General features: G+C 34.7%; 1 protein-coding gene across 2 annotated transcripts in view; it reads left to right on the forward strand.

Moving 5' to 3' along the window:
- The window catches only part of LOC148940283 (uncharacterized), a 351,557-nt gene extending 334,678 nt beyond the window's left edge, over window positions 1-16,879 (forward strand). The window contains exons 2-3 of one of the 2 annotated variants that reach the window (XM_089106268.1): window positions 10,506-10,757; window positions 12,651-12,935. In XM_089106268.1, the coding sequence (XP_088962394.1) occupies window positions 10,506-10,757; window positions 12,651-12,807 (409 nt within the window). In that variant the 3' untranslated portion in view covers window positions 12,808-12,935. Of the gene's footprint in view, window positions 1-10,505; window positions 10,758-12,650; window positions 12,936-16,437 lie in introns of those variants that run through there. The other variant, XM_089106269.1, reaches the window with a different exon arrangement.
- Window positions 16,880-17,094: the final 215 nt, after the last annotated feature.

Raw genomic sequence — 17,094 nt, forward strand, 5'->3', positions numbered from 1 at the left:
TTGGTTCGAAGAGTTATCTTCTTGTTATTCACCTGGGCTTTCGCTATTCTACTATTAATATCTTCACATCATACACCATCTTTACTAACAGTACTACTCAGGTAAGTGAAGCTATCTACTTGACCGATCTTCTCGTTACCCAGCATCATCTCTTCCTTCATTAGTTCCTAGACGAAGCAACTTGGTCTTCAAACTAGTTCCCGAAGGCTAGTTCAAAACTAGTTCCTAGCAAACTAGTTCCCGATATCTAACGCTGAATTTTGTTTTGAGATTGCAAATAGGAAGATATAAAGCAAAATCCACTATTCAATGACACGTGTAAAGATTTTTGATTCCCCTGAAAATGTTTTTGAATTTACTCTTCTACTATGGTCTTAAGATTATCTTTCATGTATTCCTATCTTCTTCACTACAATATAATAATTTCTAATCAAAAAAAAAAATTAATTTAAAAATAGTTTCTAACCTATTTCTAATAAACAAAGATGGAAAAATCTTGGTTTCCTTATTTCTTTGTTCCGCATCATCAATACTTTAAATATTACAATTTTGTTTAGGGTGAAAGTGTAACCTGTTTCATGGGTAAATTACTTTTTGTGCTGATTCCAAATATATAAAATTCATGAAGTTTAATGGTACCCATCAATAGCTAAGAGCCTGATAAAATTTGCCTGATTTTCAAAAAAGGGGGAAATACGGCAATAATTTAGGGGATTTATGAGAATCCCACCATCAAATTCAGTATACTAGAGAATCTTACTGTGGAGGCTGAAGGCCTGAATCTATAAAAATGTAGAATTATGTAGTTTTGCCTGAAGCAAGATCACGGATGAGTGTATTGGCTTTTGCTTGTTTTTTTCCCCCAAGGAATAATGGTCATAGAAGATCAGGAGAGGGCTCATTCGAATGGAAGTTAAAAGTTCTAGCGCCCCTATTTAGGTGACCGAAAATATTGTTGAGCAACTAGGCCCCTTCCTTCCCCAAAGGCATCCGATAAATGTTTAGAGAGAGACATATTGTTCAGCAAGCCTCTGGGTATGATATGACCCCCCCCCCCCCCAATTCCCGCCAGGTGGATTTTGCCTGTTGTTTACATATAGGATTTGTTGTTGGGAAGCGTACGGAAATTTTTTTGAGAAGGGGGATATTCAGCGTGGGTCAGTTTTATGTTTGGAGGAGTAATCTGGTGACTTCTGGGATAAATTTTACGGGGGGTGGGGTTTGAACCAGAAAGAATCTATGGAATTTTTTTCATTTGTCATACTTTCTCATTGGTGACTCAATTTTACATGTGGACAGATAAAAAATTCCGAGGCTGCTGGGGAGAGGAGGGGTGATTTCAGGCTAGAAATAAAGAGGACTGCTGCCAGTGAGAGAATTACTAAAAACTGTTTGATCATCTTAGTAGATATATAAAAGCTATAAAAACTAAAACTGTGCTTCAAGAAATCAAGATGACTACTTTGAAAAACAAGATTAAAAAAAAATCTTGAGATATTTCAGTTGGGCCTATGTCCTCCGTTCTTCTCTTAAATACGCCACTCGCCTCTCGGTCTGTAAGCTCTTATTCCCATTTTCTTGTTAGAGCTCAATATCAATAGACTCTTATAAAGCTACTTAACACATTAGCCCACTTAGCCAAATTTTTGCAAAAAAATAAGGATAAATACAGACAGACTAGCGTTGCGCCAGCATATCGCCAAAATTTATCTCCGGGCCAGTGCATCTTTTATCGGTGGCTTGCCGCCGATAAATCGGTGCGGTTTCGGGGTCTACTTCACTGACTATCCGCTGAAAACGAAGCTGGAGCAAAGTTTTCTGAACAATAAAACTAAATTTTAACATCGCTCTGAGATACTAATAGCACATGGCTAGCTGAAGGCTATAGCCTATATGGCTTTGTTAGGGGCTAGGGGCTGGGGTGCACTTGAGTGGAGGTTAGGATGTTTAAAACTAGTTTTAAAGGGTTAGTCAAGTGGCATGTTTTCCTTTTCGATAGCGGAAATGATATAGAAATGATATCATTTTCGATAGCAGAAATGAAATGAATTTCGATAGCACCTGACCCCCCCCCCCACTACCAGGAGAAATCTCCCCTGAAAACGTCTGTACTGTATACTTCCCCATAACCAATACTATATATTAACATTGGGTAAAGTTCATAACTTTCACCCCTCCTCCCGGGAACGTCAGGGGGATTTAGTCATCCTAAAAGACATATTTAGAATATTTTCGAACATGCTGAAAAAAATGGCTATCTAAAAATTTTGATCAGGTGACTTTGGGAAAAAAATGAGCGTGGGAGGGGGCCTAGTTGCCCTCCATTTTTTTGGTCACTGAAAAAGGGAACTAGAACTTTTAATTTCCATTTCAATGAGCCCTCCCACGATATTCTAGGACCACTGGGTCGATACGATCACCCCTGTGGAAAAAAAAACAAATAAACACGCACCCGTGATCTTTCTTCTGGCAAAAAATGCAAAATTCCACATTTTTATAGATAGGAGCTTGAGTCGATCCTACTACCCAGGTTAATTAAGGATGGACTAATAGGGTATCTAATCCTAGTCATTTGGCCACCTAAAAGGCACTTTAACCAAGGAGTTTAAGATAAGTGCAGATTTCACCCTTATTAAAATAAGACACTTTTGTGTCAAAGATCCCTTATTCACCTAAAGTGTTTACTTTAGGGTCATGTATGACCGCGGATGCTGGCACAGGATAATACCCCTATCTTCTCAATCGCTGTCCCTAAAAATAGATAATAATGCCAACCACTGCACCACCAGTCTAAACAAATATCTTGCATATGGCTCGAAGCAAAAGTAAATACAACAGCTAGAATCAAACTTTTACCCCTGTAAGAGGAAGGAGCATCTACATCCAAAACTGCAAAATACTTGTAAATATGGCCCATGACAAGCTTCACCATGAACCAACGTCGATCCACGGAGGTTGATGGGTAGTTTGAACCCATTGTGGCTACTGCCCCGCTCGACAGCCTAGAGAGCCCAGCCCTCGCCGACTCATCAACTTCCATTTCAGACTCGCTCTCGCATCCTGTTGGGACGTTAGTCGTGTCGGACTCGGAACTTGAATCCTCTGCGTCTCCGTTAACTAATTTGTTCCAATACTTAGAAAAAATGTTCAAAGTTACCCCGAAAAAACAAAATACTTGCGGGAAACATTGAACACTGCCGCCATATTGAACCTTTGGAATTAGGAAGAGATTTTGCCAGAAAACCTTAACATTCGGCTCCTGAGCTATAGAAAAATGTCAAAATGAAAGTCCTAGTTTAGCTTATCTAAGTAAAAAAGGGTAACTTACTTTTAGCACTGTTTCACATTTTTGTACTGCTCAAATTCTCTTGCAATTAACAAGATAAGATTTTGTCCGATGCTGATTTCAAGAACTACCAACTGATTCAGACGCCATCTAGCAATAATCTAGTAGTAAATTCGAACGAGCAATTCCACCGTCGTGCGATAGAGAGTGCTTAGTGTTTGTTACTGATTTTGTTAAAAGTTATCCCTAACGTTCAAAGTTACCCCTTTCTAGGGTAGTTTATGTTCATTTCAAGTTTGAATTCCTATTAGTTCATTTCAGCCGAATGAACGCTATTATTTGCTCTTTACTTTAAACAACTTAATTTTTTAGTTTAACATTCGATAAGGATACCCAAGTAAGTTATCAAGTGCTTTTAATGCAGATGGCTTCACTAACATTTTCCAGACTAAAAAAAATTCTGTCTCTTATTGAGACGAGCTTCTCGTCCATACGACAGAACATGGGTTATTACTGACGAAAAATGAGCCAAATTTGCAGAAGTATAACGTCGACTTAAAAGACTTTTTTTTTTAACTCCGTTATTTATCAAAATTTTCACTAATATTTTTAACGCTGAAGACAAAGGCTTCCTGAAGTAAGCACTTCACCCTTTGAAGGTCAGGGGACAGTTTTGTATTGGTATCATGACCTGTACAGATGCTTATAAATCTTTTTCTTGGTTTGCTAAGTGGTTATACAGCTTTCAGTATGGAGAAAACAATTCGCTTTCATTCCCTATACCACATCATTGGGATAGTGCTACGATTTGATAACTAAAAGGACACCTATCTTGTTCATCAGAAACTTATTTAGTTTGTGTGGTCAAACTATTCAGCATTGATTGGGCGGTCTTACTATTGCTTGTAGAGCTTGGATAAGAAATTCGAATAAACGATAGAAAACTAAAACCCGACAAATACTTTCCCCTTAATCTTGGGCAGACTATTTAGCCTCTCTTGTCTTGTACCACAGAGAGAGATGTTCAGTTTTAATTAAACGTATATCACTAGGAAGTGGGAATTTTGCTTTTTTGACTAAATGGAGCAGAATTTTCTTTTAAAAGCTTAGGAAAGGGCCATCCCTAAAAATCTTCTAGCACACTTGCTTGGAAAATATTTGCAATTCCTTCAAAGGAAATGCCATGCCATCAATTTATAAGCTTTGGCAGCTCCATGTGAAGCAACCTGCATTGATTGAAAACTTTGCCCTGGGAGAATTTGCTAATAGACACTGTCAGCTGACGTTGAGGCTAGCAAAATTATTTTTAAGGTATCGAATCAACTTAATTTTGTTAGAAATGAAAAACAAAAACTTTTTGCCATTTTTTCCCTTTCTATTCAAAAAAAAAAAAAAAAAACTGCACTCCTAGAAAAACTACGTTTTTGTCTTTTAGACCATCGAAGCATCGACGGTTTAAAAGGCGTTTTGTGAAAGCTTTTTGATTCTCCTGAACATTTTGGAAAACATCACTTAACACCTTTCGTATTTCTACAGCCAATTTGATTTAGTCTAAAAACTTAAATTAAAAGTGAGCTTCTTTGGATCCAATCTTAAATTTTTTGAAAGCACATTTAATGTTTCTTTTAATGTTAAGTTATCGATTTTTTTCAAAATTACCAAAAAACATGAAAAACAAAGAAAACAAGCCACCAACTGAATTTAATCTTTGACCATAATCCTGGGGGAGGCCCCATGTGACAAGGACACCAATGGACAAAATACTTGGGGGGGGGGGGGGCAATGTGACAAAGGTGCCGATAATTTAAAACCTTGACATCAACAAATAAACACTGTAAACACTTGAAAAAGAGCTTAAGACTTCAAAACTTAAAAATTTTAATTATGAGAATATTACCGCATCAAAAATTGGCCACTAGCTTAAAAAACTTCAAAAAAAAAAAAACTTCAAATATTTTCATTGTATTTATCGCCAACTTGTGCCTCCTCTTGGGTACTGCCTTACAAATGGATCCTGATCCTGAAAAGAAAAAATTGGATTTTCATTTATACGAAAAAGAATATGCTAAATAGAAACCAAGTGTCGTCGAGATCCAGCATTCAGAATTAGTGAGAAAAACACAGTTGAAAATGGGATCTCATTTTTCAACCACTAGCACGATATATTTGTGTGTAGAGTTATCGTTAGGTACAATTAGATTAATCGTAAGAGTAATCAAAAAATGGCTACCGTATTTTTACACGTCCTTTTGGCTACTAATGTAGTTAGGAAAAAAGTGCAGGACTCCACATAGGTACTCTTTTCCATTCAAGATCCACTTTGGACCTGTGATTCCATGGAGTTAGGTTAATCCTGTTTTGTTTAAATACCGAAAGTACTTCTTGATGTATTTTCAACATGTCTTTACACATTTGATTGCAATGAAGTGTTTGCACGTTAATACTTTTATTGTTCATAGAATTTGCTATTATTTTAGAAAATGTGCACCATAAAAGTATTTGGGTTATGTTGTTGATTAACTATGTTTAATTTGGAACAGTTAAGTTGCTACAGTTTTCTTGGCGGTTATATAACTGAAAAGTGTTCAAAAACTGTTACAAAATGCTATTTTGTTAAAACTCAATAGCATAGAATCTATTTATTGCTTGTTCTGAGTGTATATATTAAAAAATATTCATGATTCATTAAAAAAATAACCAAAGAACGAAACTGAATTTATTAACTTATTGTCAATCTGAAAAGAATGTAGCTTTGATTTGTATCACACGTATTTTTGTACGTGCCTATAACTTTATTCAATTCTGTATTTTCTTCGTACAATTCAATACCCTAATCACATGCATGACATAATTTCCATTGAGACTCCATGACTGAAATCATGAATATGAATTATTAAAAGCAATGGCTTACGAATTTACAACGAAAGTGTTTTGTACAACAATCAATATGCAAACACAATTATGTGCCAAACTACTGAAGATCGAAATCCTGAACTCCTCAGTCACAATGCCATCTGCTGAAAGGAGTGGTGAATGTTTATATAACTCACACCTTAGGTTTCGAACTGAAAAAACTAAGGGATGAAATGCAAGTTACTGTGTGATGCTTATAAAAATCAATTCAATGGACAGACATTATATATACATTATCTTATTTCGGTAATGTGCTGCAAATACTTCCTGTTGTAAATTTCAGAAGTATTTGTAAATAAAGACTGTGAATTACTTAGTGGAGCGATAATTTTTTTTTCGATCTAATTCGTCATTCGTTTTTGGAAACAATAGTGAATTTATATAAACATATAAATTGATAGTTACAGTGACGATTGTTCAAGTGCTTCGTCATTTTATGAGGGTCATAGCTATTGTTGTAGTCTTTGCCATAAAACCGTATAGTTTTGGTCACTAAAATTTGTTACTATTTGGTCAATAGTAAATAAGTATTTGTTTCCTTTTATCCTCTCGACAGTTTAGTTCTTAGATCTCTGAAAGCAGCAGAAAATTTTATGTATAATTACATTTATATGTGCATTCCCTAGAAGCGACTTGTATTGATTGAATTTTGATCATTTTTGTCTTTTTTAAATACGTATGCCTTAAAGATATTTTTGTCAAAATTCGAGATTTTTTATCATAACAAAATAAAGACAAACAAAAAATCTTCAAGCTAAGAAAGGTAACAGAAAGCTAAGAAAGACAACAGAAAGCTAAGCTTAAATCAAAGGTTAAATTAAAGTAAAAGTAAATTTTGCCATCCAGAAATAGACAAAAATAAAGTAAAACAAGGAATAAGGGAAAAATGAACAAAAAATAAAAACATTACAATTTAGAGTAGGAGAGAGACAAGGGACAATGGAGTTTACCCCGGCGCGGCAATTCACCCCTCCCTCAGAAAATACCTTTCCAGCAAAATACTCCATCAAAACGAACAGAATTATTTCGTATATGAAAGGGGCTGTCCCCTCCTCAACGCCTCGTCTTTACGCTAAAGTTTTTATTGTAAAAAAAAGAGTTGTGAGAAAGTCGAACTTAGCGTAAAGGGCGAGGCGTTGAGGAAGGGGCAGCCCCCTTTTCATATACGGAACAATTTCTGTTCGTTTTAAGCTTTAACGTCGTTCCTTACTTTCAGTTGAAAAAAAACTTGTTTTTTTTATTTAATTTTTGAACGTTTTTGAATTGACGAAGGTTTTGATTTTGTCTCACCGTACATGAATATTTAAAAAAAAATTTGCATATTAATTTTACTTTTATTTGGTTAAGTGGCTTTCGCGAAAATTGTTTAATTTTATTTACGAACGTTTTTATTAGTAATAAATATACGTAGCATACGAATTAACTTACGCAACGAACTTATATATTCAAAGATTTTTAATATGTATATTAGGGGGTTTGCCCCCTAGTCAATACCTTGCTCTTTAAGCTAAAGTTCGAATTTTGTTCCAATTCTTTAAAAATGACCCCTTAATCACAAAGGCCGTTAATTAGAATAAGTAGATCTTATGAAAGTATTAAAAAATCTTTGGCTTAAAGAGCGAGGTATTGACTAGGTGGTGAACCCAATCATATACGTAATATTTTCTGTTCGTGTTAAATTTTGATGTTGCTCCTTACTTTCAGTTGAAAAACTTGTTTTTTTTTAAAATTTAATTGCTAATTTTTTTTTTTAATAATGATGGGAAATCCGGCGCCCCCTTCATAGCAATGTCTCTTCCCCCATGAAAACTTCCTTCATGGAAAGATCCTCCCATATAACCCCCGACCCCACCCGCCCACCTACCAGAAAAAATCCCCCCTGAAAACGTCTGTATACTTCCCAATAACCAATACTATATGTTAACATTGGGTAAAGTTCACAGCTTTCAGCACTCCCCCCAGGAACTTCGGTGAAATAAGTCATCATAAAAGACATACTTATCACATTTTCGACCATGCTGAACAAAATGGCTATCTAAAAATTTTGATCGGGCGACTTTGGGAAAAAATGAGCGTGGGAGGGGGCCTAGTTGCCCTCCATTTTTTGGTCACTTAAAAGGGGCACTAGAACTTTTATTTCCGTTCCAATGAGCCCTCCCACGATATTCTAGGACCACTGGGTCGATACGATCACCCCTGGGTAGAATTTTTAGCCACATCAATAGTTTTTTTTTAATTTAGGAAATGTAGCCTATTTGCATATCTTTAAAACCTTATCAATTGGGATTGAGCAAAGTTTTGATGCTGAAAACAATTTTTTTGCACTTCATTTAAGCAGAAGATCTATTTTGTAATATTTCACTTTTATAACACATTTATTTTTAAAGGTCAGGGCCCTCCAGAGCGAGGAGTGGAGGTAAGAACTTCAAAATTCCTTCCTGTGACATAGTTTTGCCTGTAGAACCACCCCTGATAGTTTCATTGGTAAATATCTACCCAATCATTATTCAGTTTGGAATAAAGTGAATGCACCATTTGATGCCTTTTTTATGCTGATTACAAATATAATAAACATTTCTGTCAGAAATGAATTTACCGACGATACTTTAGTGCCCAGTGCCCAAAGCGCCCAAGAACCCAAAACATTTACTTTAGCGCCCAAGAACCCATAGCGCCCACAGCTCCCAACTTGAAATATAAATACAAGGACACCCAAGTATCAATAGATATACACACACACACACACACACATATATATATATATATATATATATATATATATATATATATATATATATATATATATATATATATCATAGCGATCCAAGATCATAGCGCAATTCCCGAGGAACCGAGAAGTTCATTTGAAGATTCATCATCATGGTGAGCAATAGAATAAAAAAATGCTTCATTTTATGTAGATTAGCCTATGCCTAGCCTATAGAAATGTAGGTAACCAAGGCCTAGGCCTATTTCACAATTAGGTTCATTAGCTTACAAAGGAAAGGCTATACTTTTAGAACATATTTGTATTAGTTTTGTGCAATCACCCTTTAGAAAGAAACACTATAAGATTCTTTAGACTAGGCCATTTCAAAAGAGATAAATTTTCTGATTAGCCTAACCTCATATTAAGATGGTCTAGCCTAAAAAATAGACACACATATAGTCAGAATTCGATTGTGAATCCATATATAGCTAAATTTATCAAGACCCCCTCCTGGTAAATATCCACCAAATCATACTATTGAATTGGGAATAAAGTGAATACACCATTTGATGCCTTTTTTTATGCTGATTATGAATATAATAAGCATTTCTATCAGAAATGAATTTCAGCCCCCCCCCCCTATATATACCTAACCTAACCCTGAATTGGCATATATAGGGGAGGGGGGCTGAAATTCAATTCCAATAGACATTTACCCCCCCCCCTCCCTCCCTCCATAATGGTGAAAAATATACCCTGAACTATAAATCAACACTATATTTTTGGTATATAGCCTAGACTGCAGTTTTCAACAAAATTTAGCTTTTCAGCACAATTCAATAATGAGTATTTTTCATGCTCTTTTACAATTAAATACTCACTTGACAGGGACTATTAATTTTTTTAGCCCTGAAGGGGCTAGAAAGCTCAGAACAGCCCATAGAAACCTAGTAATCCTATGCTCAAAAATTTGCTTATTTAAATAACTGGCTAGGGATAAAAACTGGTCATTTGTAGCTGACTAATCATTGAAGCTGACTTGGGGTATCTATTTCGATATTAGGGGGGGGAGTAAAGTATAGGATCATGGTATCAATTTCAAAGTCTATTAACTATAGTAATTTATTTATTATGAATTAACTAAGTAAGAGTCTTTTATTCAGGCTCCTCACTAAACAAAATATAGCCCAGTTGTGCTGCTGATTTGTATCTAGTAATAATTTAACTGATTCCAATTCTTAAAATGTAAATGGGGCAAAAATAACCAGTTAGCCATGATAAAATAAAAAGTAGCAAAATAGAAATAAGAAGATATTTTTCAAAGTCTAACTGAAGCAACTGCTCCCCCCCTCACCAAATTGGCACCCCAAAATTATGTGGCCTAATGCTGAATTAGAATAAACAGTGTACATTGGTAAGTACAAACAAAACAATAAAATATTGTATATGATTCATAATACACATATAGTGTATATATATTACATAATAACAATGACAGATGATGATCTATTAGTATTGCTTTATTTTATCAACATTTGTCATGTTGATTGACATTTGACCACCAAGTTGTCTGAACTACAATTGATTCTCTTGTAGGTGTTCATGTCTCCAATGCAAAGTCTGGCCAGTAAATACAGAAAATGTCTGCTGCCAAGAACAACAAAGAGTAAAAGGCTTCCTAGAGAGCTACAAAGATCCAGATGCACCAACAACCACACCTTGCATCCCTCTGTGTATCACACATCACCCTGCTTTCCGCCTAAATTTCTTAGAGCCATGGATTCTTAGGACTGCATATTGGCAGTACAAGACCCAGTATAATGCTTCACTTACATACAATGAAAACCAGTAAGTAAATAAGTGTTATTCAAGCAAAGTTAGTAACCCCCATTATTCAAGTGTAGTTGGTTATTGTAGTTAGTAACCCAAGAGAAACTAAGGTATTGTTTCTAAGTGACAGAATATCACCTGTTATTTACAACTGAGCACAAACTATCTCTGAGAATCTTTTGTGTTTTTTACAACTTTAAGAGTTTTCTATTTCTAGATCTCCAGGTAGAGAATTTTCCTTATGGGCTAGAACGTATTCTATATAAAAATCCCCCCCTTCCATTACACCTGTAAGATTTTGAGATTGCCCTATTTTTAGGACTAGAAACTCAGCCTGATTGTTGCTCTAAGCAGGCTCTGGGTAAACCTATCCCTCTAAACGTTCCTTCTAAATGTTTTAAATTATATTTGTAAATCTTGCTACCCAGAGTTCTTAAAGGAACAATCAGTCAATTGCTAGCATGTTAAACTGAGGCAGTAGTTCAAATTGGTACTCAAAATTCTGTGACAACTAAATTTTATTAGTAAATTTAATAAAAGATGAGAAACGTTGTAATTTTAATTATGTAAACCTTCCAATGGCTCTCTTCAGAGTTGAATAGTCTTATATTGTGTGTGTGTCTGTTAGTCTTCCATTGTCCACATGCCATTCACCAAAAAAAGGGATTATCTTAGGTTTAGGGCTACTGATATTCTAGCTGAATAAATTACACTTGGCTAATTAGTCAAGGCTTGGGTATATTGTGTTATAGTCTTTAGATCTAAATTATCAAATTAGGTAAACCCTGCTAATTCGGTTAAAAATGGAAGCACCAAATTTACGAGTTTTATTTGACTAGTTAATGTACTTCAAGATGGTAAATCAAAAGGGTTTGAAATGGGCAAAATTTGGAATAACCATATCAATTGTTTACAAATTTTCGTAGTAAAACAAAACAAGGTATTTTGCAATTATTTCTTGAAGAAGGAATCAGCGTTCCTTGGATCTCAGGCAAATCTTAAACTTGATTAGGAAAAGTTTCTGGATTGAATTTCCCTCAACTGGAAAGATCTTAAACTCTCTGTCTGCCCAATAGTACTCCTTTTTTCCTAGTCTCTCTGTATAACATCAAGACCACCATTTGTATTTACAGCTGGGAAAGGACAAGTAAAATATAGGGTTCTCCTCTTGGATTCAGACTTCCGTATAAAGTTAGAAGGATCCAAGTAGGGGGTACGCAAAACTGGAGTCCAGGGATTTCGAATTTCTGGGTGTAAGATCAATTATAAACACTAAGCTTAAATTCCAAGAGCCACTAGACTGGAAAAGGGGACACAAAAAAGCTCTTATAGCTTTTAATCCTTGTTTTAGTTTTTTTTTCACCTAAACCTTAGGATATTCAAAGCTTATTCCAGAAATTTTATATTTTTGGGAAGGTAATTGGAGTTCTTAAATTTAATTACTCTTAGATAATTTTATTATTTAATAAATTTTATCATTTATTTAGACAGACCCATCCTTACTAAAACAAAATATACAGATAAAACTATGAGACCAAACACCAAATATGATAAATTCTAACAAAATCTTGAGTTATTTACAAGGGTGATCTCAGCCCTTTTCTATCCTCTGATCAATTTTAATTAGATCATGTATCTCTTAATTAATCAGAAAGGATCCAAGGGTTACCTCGAACCATCTGTAAGGCTCAAACCTTTGAAAAATCAACTGGCAAGTTGGGATTCCAGCAAAAGGGATTATTACTTTTACTTAAATTGAGTTACTAAATTTACACAAAAATAAGGCCTCCTTACAACTTGAAAAAGTCAGGAACACATGGAGTAATTGCTACTAGTAAATAAACCCCTACTAGTAATGGATTTTTAGATTTGTGAAAGAGTAGTTGTATTTCCTTTTTTCTCTTTTATTAGACGGATGAGGTACATTGCCTACAGGCAATTTGTCAGGACTGTATATACTTATCTTGGAGAAAGGATCATAGTTCCCCTTCCATCCTGTATTTACATGAAGATTAGAGAGAGATTTTCTGAGTCAAGTGGCCTCTATACTGGGTTCCTTGATGCATAGAAGTTGTTTTTTATAAATGTTTCTTTAATTGATTTCTTTGTGTTTATAAGAATTTAATTAATTGATGAGTGTTTTTTATGCATAGAAGTCATTTTGTAAGTGCCTCTTTACTTAATACAATTGATGTAACAACAAAATCTTTCATGCATTTTAAAGTTAATCTCTAGAATATTTTTTTCATATTTTTCAGAAATAGGAGTTAAAACTCCTCTAATACAGGTTGTTAACTTGATGCAAATTTTATATTTTATAGGGCTATTACAGTTTATGTTACACAGATATATATCTGTAACTTTTGCAAGTTGGACAAAAATTTTGGTATTTATGCCAATATGCAAGAATAACCTATAATGGTTGTCCAAAAGGTGTCTTCCCCAGCTGGCTATGAACTTTTGAACTTATCAACCTAAGTGGACTCTAAAGTACAGAAAACTATTCAGACCCTAATTTAAACTCTTACACAGATCAACCTAGGCTTAGATGTTATTTATCTTTCAAATATTTAGGCCAGAAAGCATCATACTGCATTGATATTACCCTGCCAGTTGACTTACTTCAATCCCTTTCTACACACTACATGGGCCTTAAAGACTGGTTTGATTATTTTGATACAATATCTTACCACAAATAACTGCCTTGTAATTGCTTATTAGCCACATAGTTGACTATCAAAATTTTCTCTTGATTTAATGTTTGGTTAGGGCCTATAGGTTTTTTCAAATATTAGACTAAAACTATAGGAAAGTATTATTTACAAGTTATGAAGTTGTATTCTGTTAAATGTTCAAGCAACTCACATAGGCCTAGGCTACTAGGTATCTTAGCCTAGGCTTACACAAAGCAGGCTATCAGCAAACGTCACTATCCTGCAAAACTAGCAATAGACTGTGTCTGGACACTTTTTCTTGAGCTGTTAATATTTACCTGTAAACTGTTTCATAGTTTAGAAGTCCTGGAGGGCCACAAATTCCAGCCACAATAGCTAGATTGGCACTTGCTCTTTTGAAGAAACATGGCTTTGAGTTCTTTTTCATTGAAAAAGCCTTTTTTGAAGTGGGTCCCAACATAAAATCTTCACTTCGAAAGTGAAGAACACAAGGATTAAGTCTAAGCAAAAGAGAGAAGGGAGACAAATATTTGTTCTTGGCTGGACCATAATGCTCACTCACCAATCTTGCCCACTCTTCAAACCCCTTTTTGGGTATACAAACTAATGGGATTGATTCTCTTTTGCTGCAACAATCAGGAAAGCAACACTTCCTAAGGTTATATGCTGATTTATTGTTTTTGTTCATTTTCTGCTGTTTATCAGCACATGTTCTTTATTTTTGAAATTGGCTACAAACTTATGTATTGGAATGCATTATGTAAACTGGTGATCTATCTCCTTAAAAAATGAATTATCGGTTTTTCATACTAATTTAAGACGTATACGGCTATGTAAGTTTGCACTTGACCAATTTAATGAATTAGTTTTCATTTTAGGTGTCTTTGGTACTTTAAATAAGTAAACTACTTTTTTTCTCACTCTTTTTTACCCATTTTTTATTTTAAGGAATAAATATCAATATAGGTAAATTAAACTGACAATCCACAGTCATTTTTTTTTCAGTGGGCACTGGGCACAAAAGTATTGTTGGTACATTCATTTCTGACAGAAATGATTATATTTGTAATCAGCATAAAAAAGGCATCAAATGGTGTATTCACTTTATTCCAAACTGAATAATGATTTGGTAGATATTTACCAATGAAACTATCAGGGGTGGTTCTACAGGCAAAACTATGTCACAGGAAGGCATTTTGAAGTTCTTTCCTCGACTCATCATCCCTCTGGAGGGTCCTGACCTTTAAAAATATACGTGTTATAAAAGTGAAATGTTAGAAAATAGATCTTTGGCTTAAATGAAGTGCTAAAAAATTGTTTTCAGCATCAAAACTTTGCTCAATCCCAATTTATAAGGTTTTAAAGATAAGCAAATAGGCTACATTCCCTGAAATAAAAAAACCATTGGTATGGCTAAAAAATCTACTCAAATAAAAGGAATAACATATTCAGTACTAAAGCCAGAGAATAGAAACTGATAGGCTAACCGAAAGTTAAGGTAAAATGTTGTTTTATCAAAATTTCTGTAGGCAATTTCAGGACCCTCTAGAGGGAGATGAAATGGAGGTAGGTACTTCAAAATCCTTCCCGAGACATAGGCCTTTTTTAGTCTGTAGAGACATATATGGGAAATCATTTTTCTAACCTATCTCCTTTCCAAAATAGCTAGAGTAGCCTAGAATTTTACCGATTAGCCTAGATAATCTAGATAGGCCAAATAGCTTTCATTGGCCTCGTCCCTGGGTTGCAAAAAAACGGGGAGACTTACGCAACTCCCATAAATTAAATAACCCCTGAAAAAGACAGTTACTAAAGTTAGTACAATAATAACTTCTATGTTCCTATTGGAGTCTTCTTCTCTTCTTGCTTTAATTTTGGCTTATATTTTGGGCTTTAATTCTTCTAGTACTTCAATAATGGTATCGTAAGATTTTACAAAAATAGATGGCATCATTTTACGCCAGAGGCCATAAAAAAGAATCATGACAAGACTTTGCATGAAATAACTGAAAAGAAGTAGCATACAAATAGAATTAATTGAAACTAATTTATTAGATACCTATACAACATTGTTTAAGTTCGTAAACGAATAAATCAATTCAGACGCGTACTAATGAACGAATTTTGGAGGAAATACAACTTCTTGGAGGCATATGGACATTTCAACATTAAAAATTAGGAAAATTTGTATGGAAATACAACACCAGCAAGAATATGGAAGAGTTTGCGATTTCACAGCAAGAGTCTAAAGACCCTCGTCTATCGTATTTACCACCATTAAAATGCAACAACGAAAGCAAACGGACCTTGTGGACCGTGGTCACGGTCCTCAAGGCAAATATTATATACTATAATTATTGCCCATTATTAACATTGAAGGTTTTTTTAGAAAGGGGTGTCGTATATCAAATAAAATTTTGATGCGGCATATTCAATTGTAGATCAAAAGTCCTAGTGTCCCTTTTAAAAGTCAAATGCGATAAGACGTTGACTAGCCCCGTAAAGAGCGAGTCGTTGAAGAGGGGACAGCCCCTTTCATATACGGGATAATTCCTGTTTTTTTGAAGTTTTAATGTCACTTCTTTCTTTCAATTAAAATCAGTTTTTTTCATTTAATTTCGGATTGTTTTACAAATAATACAAGATACACATAACTGTTTGATAAACTGTTTTTTATAATTGTTTGATAAAAAAATACTAATTACTTTATATTAAAATTATGTCATAGTAATTGCTCTTCACTTGACTTCTGACTAAAATAAGGAGTCACGTTTGAACCGGGGACATTCAATGTCACCCATGCTATCGGATTTCATTCTGGTTATTATTCAGTGTTCATGCAATACAGTAAAAGAAAAAAAGAGATACGTATTTAATCTAAGAGGGCAGTCGCTTTTGGGCTTGATTATATCGTTCTGAAGACCACACACATTGACAGATTATGCGATGACTTTGACGTTATTATCAGTATCTGTTTTAGGCTATAATATTACTGTCTTAAAGCCTAAATTAATGAATTCCAGATCCTGAAATTGAAAGCATCTCAAACAGTGATTCAGATACAACGATCATAGAAAAGCCGGCTGTGGTACTAGACCCTAACACTCCTAGTGGAAACCACGCAAAAAGTGATAGGCCGAAAGGAAAAAGGGACCTGCCCAAGCAACGATAGTAAGCAGGATCGAAGAAATGTGAGACCAAATAAAGAACCAAAATCGGAAAAGAAACGAAAAAGTCATAGTCCGAAAAAATGTGGCCAAACTCTAGCAGAATGACCACCATTTGTCATAGGATAAGCAAACAGCCACATACAGAAACTATCAGCTATTACGTGGGATGTACAGGGTCTAAGTAGAAAAAGAGATGTGTGTTTAAATAGTTCATTTTTGGATTCACAAATAACTTGCTTAGTTGAAACATGGTTATTGCCAGTACAGGAAATATCAGTGTTTGGTCATGTTATTTTTCGGGTAGATAGAGGGACATCATTCACTGTAGTTTGATAAAGCTTATTTAGTGAACCCTCCTTGTTTTTTTTCGTTTTATGAAGCAAATGCTTCATAAAACGTTCATAAACACTGTTCACAGTGTTTATTTGTTGATGTCAATGAATTATTGAATTATTGGCCTATTATTGGCCAATTAAAGCCTAAATTAATGAATTCCAGATCCTGAAATTG

Source organism: Artemia sp. Qi Xiang Cuo, chromosome 20 (assembly GCF_049724085.1).
Source record: "Artemia sp. Qi Xiang Cuo chromosome 20, ASM4972408v1, whole genome shotgun sequence".
NCBI lineage: Eukaryota > Metazoa > Arthropoda > Branchiopoda > Anostraca > Artemiidae > Artemia > Artemia sp. Qi Xiang Cuo.